Source organism: Coregonus lavaretus (assembly GCF_964263955.1).
Source record: "Coregonus lavaretus genome assembly, chromosome: 38".
In the NCBI taxonomy this organism is placed as follows: domain Eukaryota; kingdom Metazoa; phylum Chordata; class Actinopteri; order Salmoniformes; family Salmonidae; genus Coregonus; species Coregonus lavaretus.
Genome location: NC_140025.1, coordinates 14,336,796 through 14,359,502, shown reverse-complemented (window position 1 = coordinate 14,359,502; position 22,707 = coordinate 14,336,796). Strand labels below are relative to the sequence as shown.

Genomic DNA, 22,707 nt, shown 5'->3' with positions numbered 1-22,707 from the left:
CGTCCCAATTATCTCTCCTTCCTCCCAAAGTGGTCCTATGGGCCCTGGTCAAATGTACTGTATTCCCTATAGCAGTGGTTCTGCCTGGGGACCCAAATTGAACCAGGTTTTCTCAGTCGCATCGCCAAAATACAATCTGGAAAACTATTTTTAATGCTTTATTGATAGTAAATGTAGCAATTAAATGACAAGGGAACAACATTCCCACCTCTTTCATTGTCAATAATACACAATCTTGCCCAATTTCGTTATTACGATCTTGTCTCATCGCTGCAACTCCCAAACGAGCTTGGGAGAGGCGAATGTCGAGTCATGCGTCCTCCGAAACATGACCCGCCAAGCCGTGCTTCTTAACACCTGCTCACTAAACCCATAAGCCAGCTGCACCAATGTGTCGCAGGAAACACTGTTCAACTGACGACCGAAGTCAGCTTGCAGGCGCCCAGTCCGCCACAAGGAGTCGCTAGAGCTCGATGAGCCAAGTAAAGCTCCCCCGGCCAAACCCTCCCCTAACCCGGACAACGCTGGGCCAAATGTGCGCTGCCCTATGGGACTCCGCAACACTGCGATGCAGTGCCTTAGACCGCTGCGCCACTCGGGAAGCCCTTGCCCATATTCTTGATGAAGAATGTTAATAAACTCACTGGTTTGAGACTACAAAATCAACCAAAATAATGTTGCTAATAGCTCTATATTGAAAATACTGTGATTGAAGAAAAACTGTTCATAGATCAAATTAAAAAATGTAAGTTCATTATCATTTCTACACACTTTCTACCGGGTTTTCTGTCATTTAAGTTCAGATTGGAGTATTCTTTCATAAAAAAAAAATATATATATATAAACAAAATCCCACGATCCAAATTTGGGTCACAACCCACCAGTTGAGAATCGCTGCTCTATACGGTGCCATTTGGGACTCACCGTCTTGTACATGCGGTACTGCAGGTGGGACTTGGCACTGAACACCTTGTCACAGCCCGAGAAGCCCAGGGGCTTGATGATCTGAGTCAGAAGGAGGAAGTCGTTGAACAGGAAGCCATACAGCTCCTTGTTGCTCTTGGCCTTGTAGAGTTTGCCGCTGTGCAGGAACTTGCGCGGGCCCAGGCAGTTGGTCACTGAGTTGAACACGAGTTGCTAAAAGAAAGTCGTGAAAGAAAAAGGGCCAAGTAGGTGTGCTGGGAGTGAGTCTGTATTCACGATGTGGAAATGTGTCAATTGTGTGGGTATTTTTGTGGAATCAAGTACATGTTCCTGTGTTTTTCATTGTTTTATTTTACCTTTATTTAACCAGGCGAGTCAGTTAAGAAAAAAATCTTATTTTACAGTGACATTCTGATTTGTGTGTGTGTTTGTCCGTCTCTGTGTGTATTACCTCAGAAAGCCCCTCACACTGGACGTGGGCCTGGATCCACTCCAGACGGTCAGAGTTCTCCTTCTCCCTGACGCCCTCGTTGACCTGGGAACACAGCTCCTCAGCCTTCTCCAGAGCCTGCTTCAGATGGCTATGGTCCGGGTGAGCCTCCGGAGTGTTCTCTAGGATCTGAGCCGCATCACACAGAGTTACAGATAGTCAATTCCAGTGTGTATGTATCAGCTAAATGTTTTATATTTATTTATTACATTTAACTTATTTTACCAGGTAGGTTGACTCAGAATACATTCTCATCTACAGCAACAACCAGGGGCATAGTTACAGGGGAGAGGAGGGGGGATGAATGAGCCAATTGGAAGCTGGGTAAGATTAGGTGGCCATGATGGTATGAGGGACAGATTGGGAATTTAGCCCTACTTTTACGATAAGTACCATAGGATCTTTAGTGACCACAGAGAGTCAGGACACCCGTTTAACGTCCCATCCGAAAGACGGCACCCTACACAGGGAAATGTCCCCAATCACTGCCCTGGGGCATTGGGATATATATATTTTTTAGACCAGAGGAAAGAGTGCCTCCTACTGGCCCTCCAACACCACTTCCAACAGCATCTGGTCTAGCATCCAGTGACCAACCAGGACTAACCCTGCTTAACTTCAGAGGCTGTGGTCAGGCTTCTCAATCACATACACTTTTTTTCAGATGGTGGGAAGAGTGTGTGTGAGAAAATGTGTGTTGTGATGTCACGAGAGGCTGTGTCCTGGAGGGACGTTACATCCCCCTGAGATGGCTGCAAACCCAGACAGCTATGGCTCCATCTGCTGGTATGGTCGGGAACTCCACCCCTCTATGGCCAATCTTCCCACGCAGCTGAAACAAATCAGGAGCTGATGAGCTGAAGGTTGGGAAGGGAAGAGACACACTGGGAGAGAGTGTGTGGGTTGTGAAGAAACACAGTCTCCAACCTGGGCTCTCTGGAGGACAAGAGTGCTGCACGTCCACTTCCATGAGGAATATAAGGATTTGGAGATACTTACCTTTGGGAAATACTCACCTTTGGATATATTCGCCTGTGGAAATACGGGAGAGACATTTGGAAGGACTTTTTGCTGGGTTGGCCACTAGCTGCAACGTGGACTACAGTAAGGCTGGGGAAAAGTTATCTGAGCGAGTGAGAATTATGATTTTGGATGTGGAAGAGACATCCCTGAACTGTTAACCCTTAAAGAGCCACAAGAGAACAGAATTTTGTAATATTTTCGTTAGTTTCCCAAGACCTTTAATAAAATCCTTGTTTTGTTTGAACCTTGTCTCCTTGCACTACTTGAGCAATCCCGCTGAAAGCTGTGTAGCCTCTCGTGACGTCACAGATGGTGGAGAATACGGGCAAGCTCAAGCGTTAATAGTGCATGTCAGAGGAGGATACCGAAGGTTTGATCACCCAGTTTTCCAAGTTGGCCGTAGGCTCCCCGCCGACTGAAATGGAGGACATATTGAAAGCCCTTGTTGCTGGCCAGCAAGCCCAGATGCAAGCAACCGTGGCTCTCTTGGAGGAGCAAAAGAAAGCCAACTTTCTGAAGGCAGAGGAATTGCAGTTGCAGAGACAGAGGGTTGTCCAAAATACCCGCCCAATAAAGGCAAGTGACTTTATATCTAAGATGGGAGCTACCGATGACATTGAGGCATACCTGCATGCATTTGAGGCCACGGCCACTAGGGAAGCCTGGCCCAAGCAACAGTGGGTTGGTCTGTTAGCCCCCTTCCTAACCGGGGAATCGCTGAATGCTGTCCGGGACCTGGGCCCTGACCAGGTTACTGACTATGATGCCCTGAAGTCTGAGATCCTCAGCAGATATGGACTCACAAAGTTTGGTATGGCCCAGCGCTTTCACAGCTGGACCTTCCAACCAGACCAACCTCCTCGGGCGCAGATGCATGAACTGGTCCGAATCGCAAGGAAATGGCTGGATCCGCAGAGGAATACAGCAGCGGCGGTGGTGGAGGCCGTTGTGGTGGATCGTTACCTACGCGCCCTGCCTTATGAGGCAAAACGGTTCATCAGTCAACAGGCCTTGACCACGGCTGATCTGACCGTGGAAGCTGTGGAAAAGTACCAGGCCACAGCGGAGATGCTGAATGCTTCCCGAAAAGACCCCAGGAGTGCGCCCCCACCACAAATGGGAAGAACCCGTCCAAAGGACCCCAAGGTCTCGAACCCAGCCACGTCAGGACTTATCCCGGCTCCAGGGGGAGCCAGAAACCAGGCGGGTCCAAGAAGAGTACACCAGGAGGGGGAAACTCGACAGTGTTACCGGTGTGGGGAGATGGGACATATCTCCTGGCAGTGTGGGAAACCAGCCGATGAACCTATGCCCACTGCGGAGTCCTCCAGCTCAGCACCCACACACCGTTTTGCCTCGCTCTTGGGAGTCGTAGATGGCGGCCCAGATCGACCCCCCACCTGCCCGGTAACTGTGAATCACCATGATGTGGAGGCCTTACTGGATTCTGGTAGCCGGGCCACCCTGGTGCGTAAGGATATGGTGGGCCCAACGTGTCTGACCCCGGGGAAAGTCCTCCCAGTTTCCTGTGTCCATGGAGACACCAGAGAATACCCCATTACTGAACTTACAATGACCAGCACACGGGGAACCATACACACGACGGCGGGGGTGGTTGATTCCCTCCCCGTCCCTGTCCTAATTGGACGAGACTGCCCAGCCTTTTACCCACTCTGGAGAGAGTCTCAGGAGAGGATAACCCGAGTACCTCGGAAACGGAGAGGCTCTGATAGGGATGGCAGGTGCCCAGACCGACACAGAGACTGGTCCGGATACGGGAGAAGAGAACGCAGCCCAGGAAAGTGCTCCGTTCTCCAGGGAAGAAGACGTCCCAGGCACCCAAGAGCTTCCCCCTCTCACAGGCCAGTATGGGCTGGCAAGCACCACGGCAATGCGGACGCCCTCTCCCGGCGTGATGCCTTCTTCGCTGCCTTTACCCCGACGAGGACGTCGGTCCCGAGGAGGGGGATGTGTGATGTCACGAGAGGCTGTGTCCTGGAGGGACGTTACATCCCCCTGAGATGGCTGCAAACCCAGACAGCTATGGCTCCATCTGCTGGTATGGTCGGGAACTCCACCCCTCTATGGCCAATCTTCCCACGCAGCTGAAACAAATCAGGAGCTGATGAGCTGAAGGTTGGGAAGGGAAGAGACACACTGGGAGAGAGTGTGTGGGTTGTGAAGAAACACAGTCTCCAACCTGGGCTCTCTGGAGGACAAGAGTGCTGCACGTCCACTTCCATGAGGAATATAAGGATTTGGAGATACTTACCTTTGGGAAATACTCACCTTTGGATATATTCGCCTGTGGAAATACGGGAGAGACATTTGGAAGGACTTTTTGCTGGGTTGGCCACTAGCTGCAACGTGGACTACAGTAAGGCTGGGGAAAAGTTATCTGAGCGAGTGAGAATTATGATTTTGGATGTGGAAGAGACATCCCTGAACTGTTAACCCTTAAAGAGCCACAAGAGAACAGAATTTTGTAATATTTTCGTTAGTTTCCCAAGACCTTTAATAAAATCCTTGTTTTGTTTGAACCTTGTCTCCTTGCACTACTTGAGCAATCCCGCTGAAAGCTGTGTAGCCTCTCGTGACGTCACAGTGTGTACATACATTTTTGATGATGAGGGGGTAGCGCGTCACCCTTTGCATGGGTTTGAGGAGGAAGCTGGAGAGGGGCATTCCCTTACAGCCTGGGTCCATGGCCAGTCTCTGTAGGGGAGAGGAAATATTATTACTATCAGATATCAGCATAGAACCTAACAACACTTATATATGAATATATATACATGAGTGCTATGGTGCTATCCTAGTGCTGTGGCTCGGCTACCCTCAAATAAGAAAGCGTACTGACGCTAGTATCTCAGTCTAGTCTTGCGGTGTCAGACATCACACAAAGAAACCAAGAGCGCCTGGGATCAAGGCTATTCACAGCCAACCAACCAACCAAGGTGCATGAACAAACAATGTGCACGAGACATTCAGCCTCTCTAGAGGCCAATAAAAGTTCAATACAAATAAGTCAAACACAGAGCTCTGGTCAAACGTTGTGCACTATATAGGGAATATGTTGTCATTTGGAACGGTGACGCAGACAACGCCTTCTTTACGGTCTTTCTCCATTACCTTGACAAAGTCCTTGAACTCAGGCACCTCGTCTGTCTTCTGCTGGATGAGCGTGGCCCCGTTGAGCTGGCAGCTGCAGAAGCGGATGTAGGGCTGCATGTGGGGCAGCTGGGCCGTCAGGATGTCTCCAATCATCTTCACCGGCATCCGCTCGCCCGACATCTTCTTCCTAACCCTCAGAGCCCTGGTGATGGGGGACAGGGGGAAGAGGAGAATGGGACGATTGGTGAGTCTGGTTATAGTTTTAACCATGTTCTGAAGCTGTACAGTGTTTGTTTACAATTACATTGATTACAATGGACTACAACAAGCTAATATTTTGGGTTCTGATGGAGTAAGACAGTTGAACCAAGCGCATGAGGAATTGTTAAGTTATATTCTTCAAGAATCAATGGCAATATCATTACTTTAAAAGTGTACAAATGGATGTACCAATCTCAGATTGCCCCTTTAAACCACGAGTCATGAAGACCCACAAGAAAATCAGCTGCTATCCACCATAAAGCTAGTTGAACTATAGTTATGACAACAGGACCAGAGGTGGCTAGGGGGCGTACTTGAGCAGCTTGATGTTACACATGATGAGCTCCTTCCAGTTGACGAAGATCATGGCCACCTCTTTCTCTGTCAGCAGCTCAGACTCCAGCAGAGGCTTCTGAAAGACCTGGCGAGGAAACGTTGAGGCAATGTTAACACAAACGTTCTGAAAACGTTTGCATGTAATGCAGATAGGTTAGAGTGAGTGTGTAAGCTTGGACTGCATGTGTGATCATGTTACCATGGAGTGAATGTATTTGAATGTGTATATGCATATATATGCATGTGTGATCATGTTACCATGGAGTGAATGTATTTGAATGTGTGTATGTATATATACACAGTATCTCACAAAAGTGAGTACACCCCTCACATTTTTGTAAATATTTGAGTATATCTTTTCATGTGACAACACTGAAGAAATGACACTTTGCTACAATGTAAAGTAGTGAGTGTACAGCTTGTATAACAGTGTACATTTGCTGTCCCCTCAAAATAACTCAACACACAGCCATTAATGTCTAAACCGCTGGCAACAAAAGTGAGATGGCCTGGGCTATAAGAAGACTGCCAAGACCCTGAAACTGAGCTGCAGCACGGTGGCCAAGACCATACAGTGGTTTAACAGGACAGGTTCCACTCAGAACAGGCCTCGCCATGGTCGACCAAAGAAGTTGAGTGCACGTGCTCAGCGTCATATCCAGAGGTTGTCTTTGGGAAATAGACATATGAGTGCTGCCAGCATTGCTGCAGAGGTTGAAGGGGTGGGGGGTCAGCCTGTCAGTGCTCAGACCATACGCCACACACTGCATCAAATTGGTCTGCATGGCTGTCATCCCAGAATGAAGCCTCTTCTAAAGATGATGCACAAGAAAGCCCGCAAACAGTTTGCTGAAGACAAGCAGACTAAGGACATGGATTACTGGAACCATGTCCTGTGGTCTGATGAGACCAAGATAAACTTATTTGGTTCAGATGGTGTCAAGCGTGTGTGGCGGCAACCAGGTGAGGAGTACAAAGACAAGTGTGTCTTGCCTACAGTCAAGCATGGTGGTGGGAGTGTCATGGGGAGCTACAGTTCATTGAGGGAACCATGAATGCCAACATGTACTGTGACATACTGAAGCAGAGCATGATCCCCTCCCTTCGGAGACTGGGCCGCAGGGCAGTATTTCAACATGATAACGACCCCAAACACACCTCCAAGACGACCACTGCCTTGCTAAAGAAGCTGAGGGTAAAGGTGATGGACTGGCCAAGCATGTCTCCAGACCTAACCCCTATTGAGCATCTGTGGGGCATCCTCAAAAGGTGGAGGAGTGCAAGGTCTCTAACATCCACCAGCTCCGTGATGTCGTCATCGAGGAGTGGAAGAGGACTCCAGTGCCAACCTGTGAAGCTCTGGTGAACTCCATGCCCAAGAGGGTTAAGGCAGTGCTGGAAAATGGTGGCCACACAAAATGTGCGTGTGTGTGTATATATATATATATATATATATATATATATATATATATATATATATATATATATATACACACAGTGAGGGAAAAAAGTATTTGCTGGTTTTGTACGTTTGCCCACTGACAAAGAAATGATCAGTCTATAATTTTAATGGTAGGTTTATTTGAACAGTGAGAGACAGAATAGCAACAAAAAAATCCAGAAAAACGCATGTCAAAAAGGTTATAAATTGAGTAAGTATTTGACCCCCTCTCAATCAGAAAGATTTCTGGCTCCCAGGTGTCTTTTATACAGGTAACGAGCTGAGATTAGGAGCACACTCTTAAAGGGAGTGCTCCTAATCTCAGTTTGTTACCTGTATAAAATACACCTGTCCACAGAAGCAATCAATCAGTCAGATTCCAAACTCTCCACCATGGCCAAGACCAAAGAGCTCTCCAAGGATGTCAGGGACAAGATTGTAGACCTACACAAGGCTGGAATGGGCTACAAGACCATCGCCAAGCAGCTTGGTGAGAAGGTGACAACAGTTGGTGCGATTATTCGCAAATGGAACACAAAAGAACTGTCAATCTCCCTCGGCCTGGGGCTCCATGCAAGATCTCACCTCGTGGAGTTGCAATGATCATGAGAACGGTGAGGAATCAGCCCAGAACTACACGGGAGGATCTTGTCAATGATCAAGGCAGCTGGGACCATAGTCACCAAGAAAACAATTGGTAACACACTACGCCGTGAAGGACTGAAATCCTGCCGTGCCTGCAAGGTCCCCCTGCTCAAGAAAGCACATATACATGCCCGTCTGAAGTTTGCCAATGAACATCTGAATGATTCAGAGGAGAACTGGGTGAAAGTGTTGTGGTCAGATGAGACCAAAATGGAGCTCTTTGGCATCAACTCAACTCGCCGTGTTTGTAGGAGGAGGAATGCCATCAAACATGGAGGTGGAAACATTATGCTTTGGGGGTGTTTTTCTGCTAAGGGGACAGGACAACTTCACCGCATCAAAGGGACGATGGACGGGGCCATGTACTGTCAAATCTTGGATGAGAACCTCCTTCCCTCAGCCAGGGCATTGAAAATGGGTCGTGGATGGGTATTCCAGCATGACAATGACCCAAAACACATGGCCAAGGCAACAAAGGAGTGGCTCAAGAAGAAGCACATTAAGGTCCTGGAGTGGCCTAGCCAGTCTCCAGACCTTAATCCCATAGAAAATCTGTGGAGGGAGCTGAAGGTTTGAGTTGCCAAACGTCAGCCTCGAAACCTTAATGACTTGGAGAAGATCTGCAAAGAGGAGTGGGACAAAATCCCTCCTGAGATGTGTGCAAACCTAGTGGCCAACTACAAGAAACGTCTGACCTCTGTGATTGCCAACAAGGGTTTTGCCACCAAGTACTAAGTCATGTTTTGCAGAGGAGTCAAATACCTATTTCCCTCATTAAAATGCAAATACATTTATAACATTTTTGACATGTGTTTTTCTGGATTTTTTTGTTGTTATTCTGTCTCTCACTGTTCAAATAAACCTACCATTAAAGTTATAGACTGATCATTTCTTTGTCAGTGGGCAAACGTACAAAATCAGCAGGGGATCAAATACTTTTTTCCCCCTCACTGTATGTGTATATATATATATATATATACACAGTGGGGAAAAAAAGTATTTAGTCAGCCACCAATTGTGCAAGTTCTCCCACTTAAAAAGATGAGAGAGGCCTGTAATTTTCATCATAGGTACACGTCAACTATGACAGACAAATGGAGAAAAAGAAATCCAGAAAATCACATTGTAGGATTTTTTATGAATTTATTTGCAAATTATGGTGGAAAATAAGTATTTGGTCACCTACAAACAAGCAAGATTTCTGGCTCTCACAGACCTGTAACTTCTTCTTTAAGAGGCTCCTCTGTCCTCCACTCGTTACCTGTATTAATGGCACCTGTTTGAACTTGTTATCAGTATAAAAGACACCTGTCCACAACCTCAAACAGTCACACTCCAAACTCCACTATGGCCAAGACCAAAGAGCTGTCAAAGGACACCAGAAACAAAATTGTAGACCTGCACCAGGCTGGGAAGACTGAATCTGCAATAGGTAAGCAGCTTGGTTTGAATAAATCAACTGTGGGAGCAATTATTGGGAAATGGAAGACATACAAGACCACTGATAATCTCCCTCGATCTGGGGCTCCACGCAAGATCTCACCCCGTGGGGTCAAAATGATCACAAGAACGGTGAGCAAAACTCCCAGAACCACACGGGGGGGGCCTAGTGAATGACCTGCAGAGAGCTGGGACCAAAGTAACAAAGCCTACCATCAGTAACACACTACGCCGCCAGGGACTCAAATCCTGCAGTGCCAGACGTGTCCCCCTGCTTAAGCCAGTACATGTCCAGGCCCGTCTGAAGTTTGCTAGAGTGCATTTGGATGATCCAGAAGAGGATTGGGAGAATGTCATATGGTCAGATGAAACCAAAATAGAAAAAAAAACTCAACTCGTCGTGTTTGGAGGACAAAGAATGTTGAGTTGCATCTAAAGAACACCATACCTACTGTGAAGCATGGGGGTGGAAACATCATGCTTTGGGGCTGTTTTTCTGCAAAGGGACCAGGACGACTGATCCGTGTAAAGGAAAGAATGAATGGGGTCATGTATCGTGAGATTTTGAGTGAAAACCTCCTTCCATCAGCAAGGGCATTGAAGATGAAACGTGGCTGGGTCTTTCAGCATGACAATGATCCCAAACACACCGCCCGGGTAACGAAGAAGTGGCTTCGTAATAAGCATTTCAAGGTCCTGGAGTGGCCTAGCCAGTCTCCAGATCTCAACCCCATAGAAAATCTTTGGAGGGAGTTGAAAGTCTGTGTTGCCCAGCGACAGCCCCAAAACATCACTGCTCTAGAGGAGATCTGCATGGAGGAATGGGCCAAAATACCAGCAACAGTGTGTGAAAACCTTGTGAAGACTTACAGAAAACGTTTGACCTGTGTCATTGCCAACAAAGGGTATATAACAAAGTATTGAGAAACTTTTGTTATTGACCAAATACTTATTTTCCACCATAATTTGCAAATAAATTCATAAAAATTCCTACAATATGGTTTTCTGGATTTTTTTTCCTCATTTTTTCTGTCATAGTTGACGTGTACCTATGATGGAAATTACAGGCCTCTCTCATCTTTTTAAGTGGGAGAACTTGCACAATTGGTGGCTGACTAAATACTTTTTTCCCCCACTGTATATATATATATTACTGGCTTAAGCAGGGGGACACGTCTGGCACTGCAGGATTTGAGTCCCTGGCGGCGTAGTGTGTTACTGATGGTAGGCTTTGTTACTTTGGTCCCAGCTCTCTGCAGGTCATTCACTAGGTCCCCCCGTGTGGTTCTGGGATTCTTGCTCACCGTTCTTGTGATCATTTTGACCCCACGGGGTGAGATCTTGCGTGGAGCCCCAGATCGAGGGAGATTATCAGTGGTCTTGTATGTCTTCCATTTCCTAATAATTGCTCCCACAGTTGATTTCTTCAAACCAAGCTGCTTACCTATTGCAGATTCAGTCTTCCCAGCCTGGTGCAGGTCTACAATTTTGTTTCTGGTGTCCTTTGACAGCTCTTTGGTCTTGGCCATAGTGGAGTTTGGAGTGTGACTGTTTGAGGTTGTGGACAGGTGTCTTTTATACTGATAACAAGTTCAAACAGGTGCCATTAATACAGGTAACGAGTGGAGGACAGAGGAGCCTCTTAAATAAGAAGTTACAGGTCTGTGAGAAATATAAATCTTGCTTGTTTGTAGGTGACCAAATACTTATTTTCCACCATAATTTGCAAATAAATTCATTAAAAATCCTACAATGTGATTTTCTGGATTTTTTTTCCTCAATTTGTCTGTCATAGTTGACGTGTACCTATGATGAAAATTACAGGCCTCTCTCATCTTTTTAAGTGGGAGAACTTGCACAATTGGTGGCTGACTAAATAAAAAAATTCCCCACTGTGTGTGTGTGTGTGTGTGTATATATATATATATATACACATAAATACATACTACCGGTCAAAAGTTTTAGACCACCTACTCATTCAAGGGTTTTTCTTTATTTTTTACTATTTTCTACATTTTAGAATAATAGTGAAGTCATCAAAATTATGAAATAACATATATGGAATCATGTAGTTACCAAAGAAGTGTTAAACAAATCAAAATATATTTTATATTTGAGATTCTTCAAATAGATACCCTTTGCCTTGATAACAGCTTTGCAGGTTCTTGGCATTCTCTCAACCAGCTTCACCTGGAATACTTTTCCAACAGTCTTGAAGGTGTTCCCACAAATACTGAGCACTTGTTGGCTGCTTTTCCTTCACTCTGCGGTCCGACTCATCCCAAACCATCTCAATTTGGTTGAGGTCGGGGGATTGTGGAGGCCAGGTCATCTGATGCAGCACTCCATCACCCTCCTTCTTGGTAAAATAGCCCTTACACAGCCTGGAGGTGTGTTGGGTCATTGTACTGTTGAAAAACAAATAGTCCCACTAAACCCAAACCAGATGGGATGACGAATCACTGCGGTAGCCATGCTGGTTAAGTGTGCCTTGAATTCTAAATAAATCACAGACAGTGTCACCAGCAAAGCACCCCCACACCATAACACCACCTCCTCCAAGCTTTACGGTGGGAACTACACATGCGGAGATCATCCGTTCACCAACACCGGGTCTCACAAAGACACGGCGGTTGGAACCAATAATCTAAAATATGCACTCCAGACCAAAGGACATATTTCCACCTGTCTAATGTCCATTGCTCGTGTTTCTTGGCCCAAGCAGGTCTCTTCGTCTTATTGGTGTCCTTTAGTAGTGGTTTCTTTGCAGCAATTCGACCATGAAGGCCTGATTCACACAGTCTTCTCTGAACACGAACTCTGTGAAGCATTTATTTGGGCTGCAATTTCTGAGGCTGGTAACTCTAATGAACTTATCCTCTGCAGTAGAGGTAACTCTGGGTCTTCAATTCCTGTGGCGGTCCTCATGAGAGCCAGTTTCATCATAGCGCTTGATGGGTTTTTCGACTGCACTTGAAGTTCTTGACATTTTCCGTATTGACTGACCTTCATGTCTTAAAGTAATGATGGACTGTCATTTCTCTATGCTTATTTGAGCTGTTCTTGCCATAATATGGACTTGGTCTTTTACCAAATAGGGTTATCTTCTGTATACCCCCCCTACTTTGTCACAACACAACTGATCGGCTCAAATGCCGGACAGAAATTCCACAAATTACCTTTTAAGAAGGCACAGCTGTTAATTGAAATGCATTCCAGGTGACTACCTCATGAAGCTGGTTGAGAGAATGCCAAGAGTGTGCAAAGTTGTCATCAAGGCAAAGGGAGGCAATTTGAAGAATCTCAAATATATTTAGATTTGTTTAACACTTTTTTGGTTACTACATGATTCCATGTGTTATTTTATAGTTTTGATGTCTTCACTATTATTCTACAATGTACAAATATAGAAAAACCCTTGAATGAGTAGGTGTTGTAAAACTTTTGACCGGTAGTGTATGTGTGGTTACCTCGGTGACGAGCTGCAGGTCGTTGACATAGTTCTCCTCGGTGACGATAAGCTCGTGCGTGTAGCCCTGTCTCTTCCTCTCAACGGGGGTCAGCATGTCCAGCAGGTGCAGGTCAGCGCACCCTGTGGAACAGGACAACAGCGTCGATCAGCTCCCCTCTGTCACTCAAATACCAACAGCCAATCAGAACACAACCTCAATGTCCCATCTCTCAAACAAACTTCCACACAAAGCTAATAGCTGGCCCTTTGGACTTTCCGTCTTGCGAGTTCTAGGCATGTAGACTGACACCTGAACAAGTCATAGAAATAAACAATATACACTACAAAATACTTCCCTGGAAATGTATTTAAAAAGTCATTTAGGTCAAACAATGGTGTAGGGTAAAAGGGTCTTCCCCTCAAAAGCCAGCCAAACATCATACATACAAAAAAAAAAAAGTGTAGAGTATAATTCTTTAGACCCTTGTAATTTACATTATTTTTCCAGCGGTCTACAAAAGGAACGGACCAAAAAAAATGTCTTAAAGAAAACATGCTTTGAAAGAAAATAGCGGCTGGTCTCTTGCTCAAGTAAACAAACCTTTTGGTTTTTATCAGTAAATAAAAACACACAAGTCCACCGTTGCCATTGAGCTTTTTAATCATTATACATGTCATTTTCTATATTAAAGACGGCATGACACTTTTTATTAAAGCTGACTCATTTGTATACATTTTTCAATTTGTACATTCATTTCTGATAAAATGCTTCAGCAACCAAGTGCAACGATTACATTTTGGATTTGTTGTTGATTCATAACAAAACAGAAGCAATTCAGTTTATAGTCATAGAGTATTGTAAATACTGTATGAGTAGCTTGAATTTTTTTGTGCTTCTCAAACCCAAGTCAGTCAAGGAGTACAAACCTCCTTGAAACTGATGGGTCTCAAAAGACACATTGGAAAATCCAACAAACCAACCATAAAGCAGCAAACACCAATACTGTCACATAGTGGAACCAATAGGAACCAAACGGTTATATAAAAAAAGGCTGCATTCAGGAATTCCATCTTTGTGTTTTAGAATAACAATAAAATTACAATACTGTTGTGTGACAAATGCAAACAAGATTGATATGGTACCAGTACAATACTACTGTGTGTGTGTATATTGCTTTGAATGGATGATGCCATGCTTTTTCTTTTGTTTGAGAAGAATAATAGTTTAAGGCCATAGCTATATAGCCCTAGAACTTGGTATTCCACCCTGTTACATTGACTACAAAAAATACCAGTCTTAGTTTTTCTTAGTTTTCATATGTAAACATTGTTAAAAAGGTATTATCAAGAGGGTATTATTTTCATATTTAGTATGTTCGTATTCAGCTGAATCACATTAGTTATTTTCAAATGGGATTTTCTTGACAAAATAACTGAGTAAAAGGTCAAACTAAATGGATATGTTGTTGCTTCAGATTTTTACAAATGACAACTGCATAAACTGGTAAAAACAACTTCAGGAGGGAAGGGAAAAAATTACAATACTACATAACCATATATATTTAAAACACTATGCATTATAATTGCATTCATTTATAAAAAATAGACTGTCATGGTATAGTGACCGGGGATAGTTGTCAAACTCAAGTAGCAATTAGACTTCAATTGACATACATCTAGGAGAAAACATGTAAACAAACTCAGGAAACGCATGAATACAAAACACCCCATCTACTCTGCCAATAATACATAGTTCTGAGGAGACAAGAATTTACTTATTGAGGATATAACATCCTTACTTTGTGTGTGCCATTCATTCACACACTTCCAAGTCTGTGCATACTGTGTGTGTGTATGTCTGTGTACCTTCCCCTCTCCACTTGTGGCGGATGTGCAATATTTGGTTTGCATCAATCATCTCCCGTTTCACAAAATGCTACAGCACAAAGTAAACACCCCAGCACCTCCAAACAACAAGATTCATCCAAAGAATGTTTGGTATAAACATTTTTAAAAACACAGCTAGAACGTGATTGGATAAATGGAGAGGTTCTATCCCGCCCATAGAGTTGACAGACAGCTGCTCCGTCCACTGCATGAGCTGGCTTTGGGGCAGGGGTGGTCGATGTAAGTTACAGTAAATGTAATTATCTCTCTCTCCCTCCATCCTATAACGTGACCCTTGTGTGTTTCGGTGACCTTTGAACCCCTAGACTTGTCCATTGGACAGGTTGCTCATGATTAACCAATCCCAGGCCCAGTCGGACGACCAACCCGCCACCCATTCCCTTAACCCTCCGGTTTGTGCAGATCTGTAAGGTGTAAGCAATATGGTTACACCCATCCCGTTTCCTTCAGATCTGCAAACTGAAGGGTTATGGGCAAGGGGGAAGTGGCTTGGGGTTGTCTTTTGGGACAGGCCCCAGTTTTCCTTGGGGGCCAGTCTGATGCTGTGTGTCATGAATAGTGGGTCTTTCTGTGGAGCTGTGGGACGGATGGGGGAGGGGTTAGTAAGGGAGGGGAGGGAGAAGCTTAACATCAAATGGCAGCCATTTGACTAATTAGTAAAAAAAAACAGTTCGACCAAATCCGTGGTGCCGTGATAGAAAAAAGCAGAATGACTAAATCTACAAAAAAGATACGAGTTCACAGAAAGCCACAAAAGGACCCACTATCCAGTCTCCCATTCATATGATCATTTCAAGTAGTTATTTTTTTCAATTTCCTAAAAAAAAAACATTAAAAATATTGATCAATAATAAATGTTTAATTTGTTTAAGTAAATTGCTTAAAGAATAAACGGTGTAGGACAAGGAAGCTGCTTAGCAATTTTGGCGAGTGCGTCTAACAGTTCGAATATAAGGAGGTAACGGCCAGCTCTCTGCAGCTTGACTCTTCTAGCCCACAAGGCCAGGTGGTAATCATGTGGCAGTCACATGATCGGGGTGGCTGCATCTCCCATCATCCCGCGGGGGCAGTGTTTAGGGGATAGTGGGTCTCTTTGAGGACTTTCAAGGCTGAGTGGGAATGGGCAACATATGAGTCCTAGAAAGAGGAGGAGAACACAGCACATAAGCAAAAAACGCAAACCAAAAAAGGAAACAAACCAACAAGACAACAACAACAAAAGAAAGAAAAATATGCAAACACACGAGCGTGGAGAACTAAATGGACGTCGGTGGAGGACGAGTTCACGAGACGACACACAGTGTGCAGCATAACAGATGAGGTGGAGTCTAACCATGGTATGCATGAGGGATGCGGAGGGGAGGGTGGGGGCGTCTACAGGACAATGAGGGAGATGTTAGTGTGGAGGGAGGAGGGACTGTACACACAGACACACTCACACCTCTATTCAACTGAGGATGATACATGATCTGAAAGGTCTTCAAAGAGGGGGCCCATTGGTATCAGTATGATCGGTTGCCTACAGATTATACCCTTGTCAAACACTGTCCCATTTGATTAGATTCCAGAGGTTTCCAGGGTTTTTAGTTTAAATGATACAAGAAGATCACGTCTATACAAAGCAGGAGTCCACATCGGTGTGTGAGTGTGTGTGTGTGAGAAGGGTACAGTATGTACTCAAACTGCTGGGTGTGACTGTAAGAGGGAGACTTTAGTAGTAGTGTGTGCACTCACATTGTTGGCTGGGGTCTGTGTCGGTGGTCAGTTTGACGTAGTTGGAGGGGAAGAGGCCCACGGAACCGTTCAGCTCGCCTTTCCACCAATCAGGGTCCTCCCTGCTCAGCACGTTGATGATCTGGCCCTTCCCAAAGGGCAGCTCGTCATCATTCTGCGCCATGTAGTCGTACATGCCAATCACCTGACACACTGCTGGAGACACACACATACAGATACAAGTGAAGGGTTAGTCAGACGGCCATACAATACGCCCACAAAAAAGGGACTAAAGGCGGTGTTCGAACAAATCCGTGATGCACTGTGGGCAAATTATTACTGACTGATTGTTTTAATAATGATTTAATATTAATGATGCAAACAAGGTGATTTGTAGATCAATCAGTCGGCAGTCACCGACAGCAATGCAGTCAATGTCGAACAAACCCCAAAACTCTTGTTTAGGATCTGAGAGGATTGGATGGGTATTATATAGGCTACTATGGAGGACATTCTATAGCTTATCAGAGGGCAAGGTAGAGCTACTACCAAATTAATGATACCTATCCAATCCCCTCAGATCTACACAGATGACTAGGGGTGTAGGGGCTAGGAGTTACTCCTGGACAGGACCTTAAAATAGTACTATTACTATTATGCCTACTCCACAACACAGACCTCTGTTACTAATAACATGACATAATGTTATTATAACATGAAAGAATGTTATTTCAACACAAAATAATGTTATTATAAAGAATGTTATTACAACATGAAAGAATGTTATTATGACAGGAAATAATGTTATCATCAAGGATGCTATTATAACATGAAAGTACACAGAGAATGTCTACACAAACACAGTGTTAGTACCCGTCATATGTTGAGTCACGGAGGGGCCCCAAGGCCCCGGCGGGCCCCCGTCAGTTCCCTGCTCCTGGCCCCTACCTGCACTGGGCATTGGCAACTTGGGGGGCATGGGCTCTGTGGGCGTGGTCTTACTGGTGCTGGGGCTCAGGAGTTTCACGTAGTTGGCTGGGAACCAGCCAATCTGCCGCTTCTTTCCCCGGGCCTGGATCGATGAGAGGACTTGTGAGTATGGAGGGGGCCACAGGGGCACAGCAAGATCATTTTAACAGTAAGAAGCATAACCCCTTTTACTAGTGTTTAAAGCAAATGTGTGGATGACAATGAATCTACATTAATATATTGTAATTTCTACATCACCGTCTATGCAAAAATTACCTATCTTGTATATCATTATCATATTATATATTAAGACAATTATTGGCACATCTATGTCTACATATGAATACAACTAAGCATTTAAACATCTGCTATAAAATTTATATTAAGTGTTGGGTGGGGTGTGTTTGTGGTGAGTAGTGTTGCGAGAGACAGTCCTCCAACCTGCAGCTCCCCTTCCCACCAGCCCCCCGGGTTCTTCTTCCTGATGAGGATGAGCTGGCCGGGCGCCAGGGTGAGCTGCTCGGCACCCGTGGCCGTGTACGGGGCGATGACCTGGGCTATCTCGGGCTTCTTCCCCAGGCTTCCAGTCTTCCCTGCGGGTCCCAGTCCCTTGAGGGAAGACAGAGAGCTCTGGTTTTACTGGGAGCTAAGAGGTGTGTTAAACAAGGAATAAAGTTCGTGAAACGTTAGCTAACGTTGGCCAACTAACATATTTCATTTGTTTTATGTTTACTGTGAATGTTCGCTAATGTTAGGAGAGCTTTGCGAACGCGTATAAAGTATATTTTATATGTGTATGTATTATTGTCTGACTCAAATATTTGTAATTATTTTTAAAGGAGAGCACTTTGGTTTTACTGGAAGCGCCGATCAGACAAACAGGACTGCATCGCAGAGTTTACGAATCGCCACACAAAGATATGACAATGTGTGTGAGCGAGAATTGTTTTCTAGAAGTTACCTCCGAGTCCTTGGGTTTGACGTAGTTGGAAGGGAACACCCCCGTCTTGCCCGAGACCACGCCCGTCCACCAGTCGCCCTCTTTCTTGGTGACCACGATGACGTCGCCCTGCTGGAAGGTCAGGTCACCCTGCTCGTTGCTCTCGTAGGTGTACATGGCTATGTATTCTGGGAAACACAACATCTCTGAGCTACAGGGTCTGAGTAGAGTAACAGGAACATGCTATATTCCATGATAAGCTATGGTGTAAATGTTCTGTTTTATATTGTATGTATGGTGTGGATCATAGTCTGAGAGCAAGAGTATTTTAAAGCTAAGATTCATGAAAGGTGAAACGGTGCCACTGGTTGGCCAAGGCGCATTTGTTCTTGTTTTTGTTTAGTTCAGTGTATCAAAAGGACATGAGCATCCAGCGTCATGGTAAAAAACAATCGTAGTACATTCTCAGCTGTTCTATCGCACGTGCAATGAAATGCAATGATGTCCGAGAAAAACAACAGTGTTCATTGTTTGAAATAATTGATTTGTTGTTGTAATATTGCAAACTGACGTGGCAGTTTCACCGCAAGGGATTCCAACTGTATACTGGGCTGTGCGTGTGTGTGTCTAGGTCCATCACCCACCTTCTCCTGGGTCCATGGCCTTGGTAGGGGACGGGGTGGGTCTCTTCATGGTGGGGGGGCTGTCGGACGAGCCAGACTCAATGCTGCACCAGAGAGGGCACACATTCACTCAGACAGCCAAGCCGGTGGCTAATATAAAAATACACACTAGATGGGGAGGGACTAAAGCCATACACAACAGAGAACTTGGCCATTGTGGTGCAATAAAAAAAGCATAATGATGTCACGTCATTCTATGGCAGCCATGTTGCTCCCTCCTAGACAATATCAAGCAATAGTAGTTGGGATTTACTCTAAAGTTGACTGAAGTCTATAGTCCAGGGCCGTCCAACCCTCTTCCTGGAGATCTACCGTCTTGTATTCCAACCCTAATTTAACACACCTGATTCTACTTAGTTGCTCAACAAGACCTTAACTAGCTGAATCAGGTATGCTAGTTTAGGGTTGGACTGAAAACCTACAGGACGGTGGATCTCCAGGAAGGTGGTTGGGCAGCCCTGCTGTATATATCCTGCTGACCAGGTCACCCTCGCAAAATAGGTTTTTACCCTCAAGTGTCTTTCCTGGTTGATAAGGGTTGAATAAAAATACATGACTATAAATAATTGTTTGGATTAATAATAATACTCCAATTATAGTTCTATAAAAAAATATTATTCATAAATGTGATTATGGGGAGGGACAGTTTCATCCTTATTCACCTCATGGACTTGCGTACGGGGCCAGAGATGAGCTTGACGTAGGACTTTGGGAACCAGCCCCGCTGGCCCTGCACCTCTCCGAACCACCACATGTCCTGCTGCTCCAGCACTGTGATCACGTCGCTCTTGTTGAAGTTGAGGTGGTTGTCCTTCTTGGCCCGCCACGGGTACAGAGCCTGGGCCTGCAAACCCTCCACCTTCTCCCCCTGAGGGAGCAAAACAGAGACAGCCAGAAAGAAATGGGGAGTGGGAGAGTGGGAGAAAGAGAGTGAGAGAAGGACAGAGGAAGAGAAGGAAGAGAAGGAAGAGATGTATTACAGAATCTCTATGTGCAGTTTAAACCCTGCTCTTCATTCATCTGACAGTACAACCACACTGCTTTAGGTAGAGTCAATATAATTCTCCTGCTAGGCCTAGATGATATGTTCCTGTGCTCCTCAGTGTGGTCTAAACTGAGTGTTACAATCAAATGTATTATTATTACTATTATATGACTGATGTGTACTTTGTATTTAATGTGCATTTTTGTATGTTGCAGGGCTCATTTGTAAAAGAGACCTGGGTCTCAACGCGACTCCCTGTTTAAATAAAGGGTTAAAAAAAAAAAAAAAAAAACTGTACCTGTCCCAGGACGGGGGATGGAGAGGAGCCACTGAGGGTGGCGGGGGTGAAGGCAGAGCGCTGGCGCAGCTGGCCCCCGGGCCCGGCGCTGGGCACAGAGAGAGACGGCTGGGTGGGCCAAGCGTCCCAGCCCTCCCCAGTCTCAGTCTTCTCCACAGAGCTGGTGGACGGCCATCTAAGCAGAGAGAGGCACAAACAGTTTACAAACTCAAACTCTGATTTCTCTTCAATGAATAACTTGGTGTATGTAAGACTATGAATGAAAAACACTTGTATTGCATTGCATTAAATTGTATTGAGTGCTGTGTGACAGGAAGGGTTGGAGCTGTCACTCACGTGGTGCTGAAATCTGCCCAGTTACTAGATGCCGAGGAGGAAGACGAGGCGGGACCAGGGCCAGGGCAGGGACCGGGGGCAGGTGGAGCGGTCGCCGGGGGAGGGGTTGCCATTGGCTGGCTGGGTGGCGTGGGTGTGGTGGAGGCAGCAGTGGGTGTGAGTCGTGAGGCCAGTTTGGGCGCGACGCCCGTGGTGGCGGCACTGACCCGCAGGCTCATGGGAACCTCGGATTCTGGGATCTTCTCGGCGTAGTTGGCGGGGAACCAGCCCGTCTTCCCTTTCAGCTCGCCACCCAGCCAGCCTGGCTCGCCTGTCTGGGACTCGTCCACCTGGGGGTTGAAGGTCAAAGGTCAGCTCACCATCATAGCACTACAGAGCCACCGAAGACTGTAGAAATTACTAAAATGAATAGAACGGACATTCTCCTTCAAGTCATGCTGTGAGGAGTGGACCAGGTGGGCCATATTGAGTGTACCTTCTAGTAATTATATTTCTATGCCAAGAACAACTCACAACCCCAGTCCTCACGGATCACACTTTCCATTGGACCTTTTCCTTTAACCAGCTACAGGCTGTTCTGAAAAGCTTTTTTGAAAAGCAATGAGGAAATTCCTGAATTGACTGAGTAGAAATTGAATGGACCCCAACTCTGACTGACAGACAAGGCGAGTAGTCTGGACCAAGATACTGTCGAGCCAATACAGGATTAGATTGATAAATCGTGGGGAAACAAAATAAATTACGAGCGGTTACAGTAAATCCTGTGGACTGGGGTTGCCCAGCCATGCGTGGTTACTCCTTATTTAAAACATACGACAGAGTGGTTGGACCACTTTTGGAATGGATGTTCGCGATTCACAAGACAAGTTGTATATCACCGCTCCCTTTCCAAGCATGCGGGTGGTCATGAAGAGAAGCTGAGAGAATAAGCATGGCGGCGGATGGCTTTGGGACGGCTGCGTTGAAGGAGGACTTGGTGCAATAGGATCAAATGTGTCTGTATAGTCGTTTCACTCTCTGCAGCTTCCAAGATGCTTTATCCAGTATAAACATAGAGGCACGCTTGTATAGACTTATAATCATATGCCCTTTGAGAACAAGTGTGTATCCTCTGAGTACACTGACCACATAATGGATATACAACCACAAACATGCAACCAACGGTTAAACTCTTTAAGTGCTTATGAAGAGATGACAGCAGATGAGATGGACACATGAGACGGACCAATGAGAGCAGGTGTTGGGATCACAGGTGAGCAGCTGATTGGACAGTGGGCCTGCACTTACCCACTCCCCTTTCACCTTCAGGTAGAGTGAGCAAAGTTGGGAGAGAGTCAGGAGGCAAAGGTTAATACTCACACGCACACATGCACGCAGACACACACACACACTCAACCACACTCACACTCCTTGGTTCATATAGATGAATCACTTTACATAAACATCCATACCATACACACACAAATGGTGCGTGGCAGAAGTGATTGACAGCTAGCCTCTCACCATGACAATGTCTCCGGGGGTGATGGTGATCTCGTCGTGACTGCGGGCATCAAAGGGGTACAGCGCCCGGTAGAAGACCACCTTGACCTTGTCCTGGTTGAACCCAGTCACCGGGATCTTGTCTGCAGGGGGGAGTGGAAGGGGGAGAGGAACACAGGACAGGGTCACATCTTTCTCTCTCACACATGGAACCAGGCAAGTCCAAACGTTCTTAGAACTTCTACAGTAGGACCTCTGCGATATGAAAACG

At 45.5% G+C, this 22,707-nt stretch overlaps 1 protein-coding gene across 1 annotated transcript in view; it reads right to left on the bottom strand.

Moving 5' to 3' along the window:
* The window catches only part of LOC311112239 (intersectin-1-like), a 62,954-nt gene that overhangs the window by 4,812 nt on the left and 35,435 nt on the right, over positions 1 to 22,707 (bottom strand). The window contains exons 19-33 of the mRNA XM_084155285.1: positions 22,458 to 22,579; positions 20,955 to 21,283; positions 20,619 to 20,793; positions 19,998 to 20,203; positions 19,297 to 19,379; positions 18,674 to 18,840; positions 18,154 to 18,321; positions 17,617 to 17,815; positions 16,765 to 16,959; positions 13,142 to 13,263; positions 6,124 to 6,230; positions 5,567 to 5,750; positions 5,054 to 5,152; positions 1,376 to 1,543; positions 925 to 1,137 (exon numbers count right to left, since the gene is read on the bottom strand). Coding sequence (XP_084011411.1) covers positions 925 to 1,137; positions 1,376 to 1,543; positions 5,054 to 5,152; positions 5,567 to 5,750; positions 6,124 to 6,230; positions 13,142 to 13,263; positions 16,765 to 16,959; positions 17,617 to 17,815; positions 18,154 to 18,321; positions 18,674 to 18,840; positions 19,297 to 19,379; positions 19,998 to 20,203; positions 20,619 to 20,793; positions 20,955 to 21,283; positions 22,458 to 22,579 — 2,537 coding nt within the window. The remainder of the gene's footprint in view (positions 1 to 924; positions 1,138 to 1,375; positions 1,544 to 5,053; positions 5,153 to 5,566; positions 5,751 to 6,123; positions 6,231 to 13,141; positions 13,264 to 16,764; positions 16,960 to 17,616; positions 17,816 to 18,153; positions 18,322 to 18,673; positions 18,841 to 19,296; positions 19,380 to 19,997; positions 20,204 to 20,618; positions 20,794 to 20,954; positions 21,284 to 22,457; positions 22,580 to 22,707) is intronic.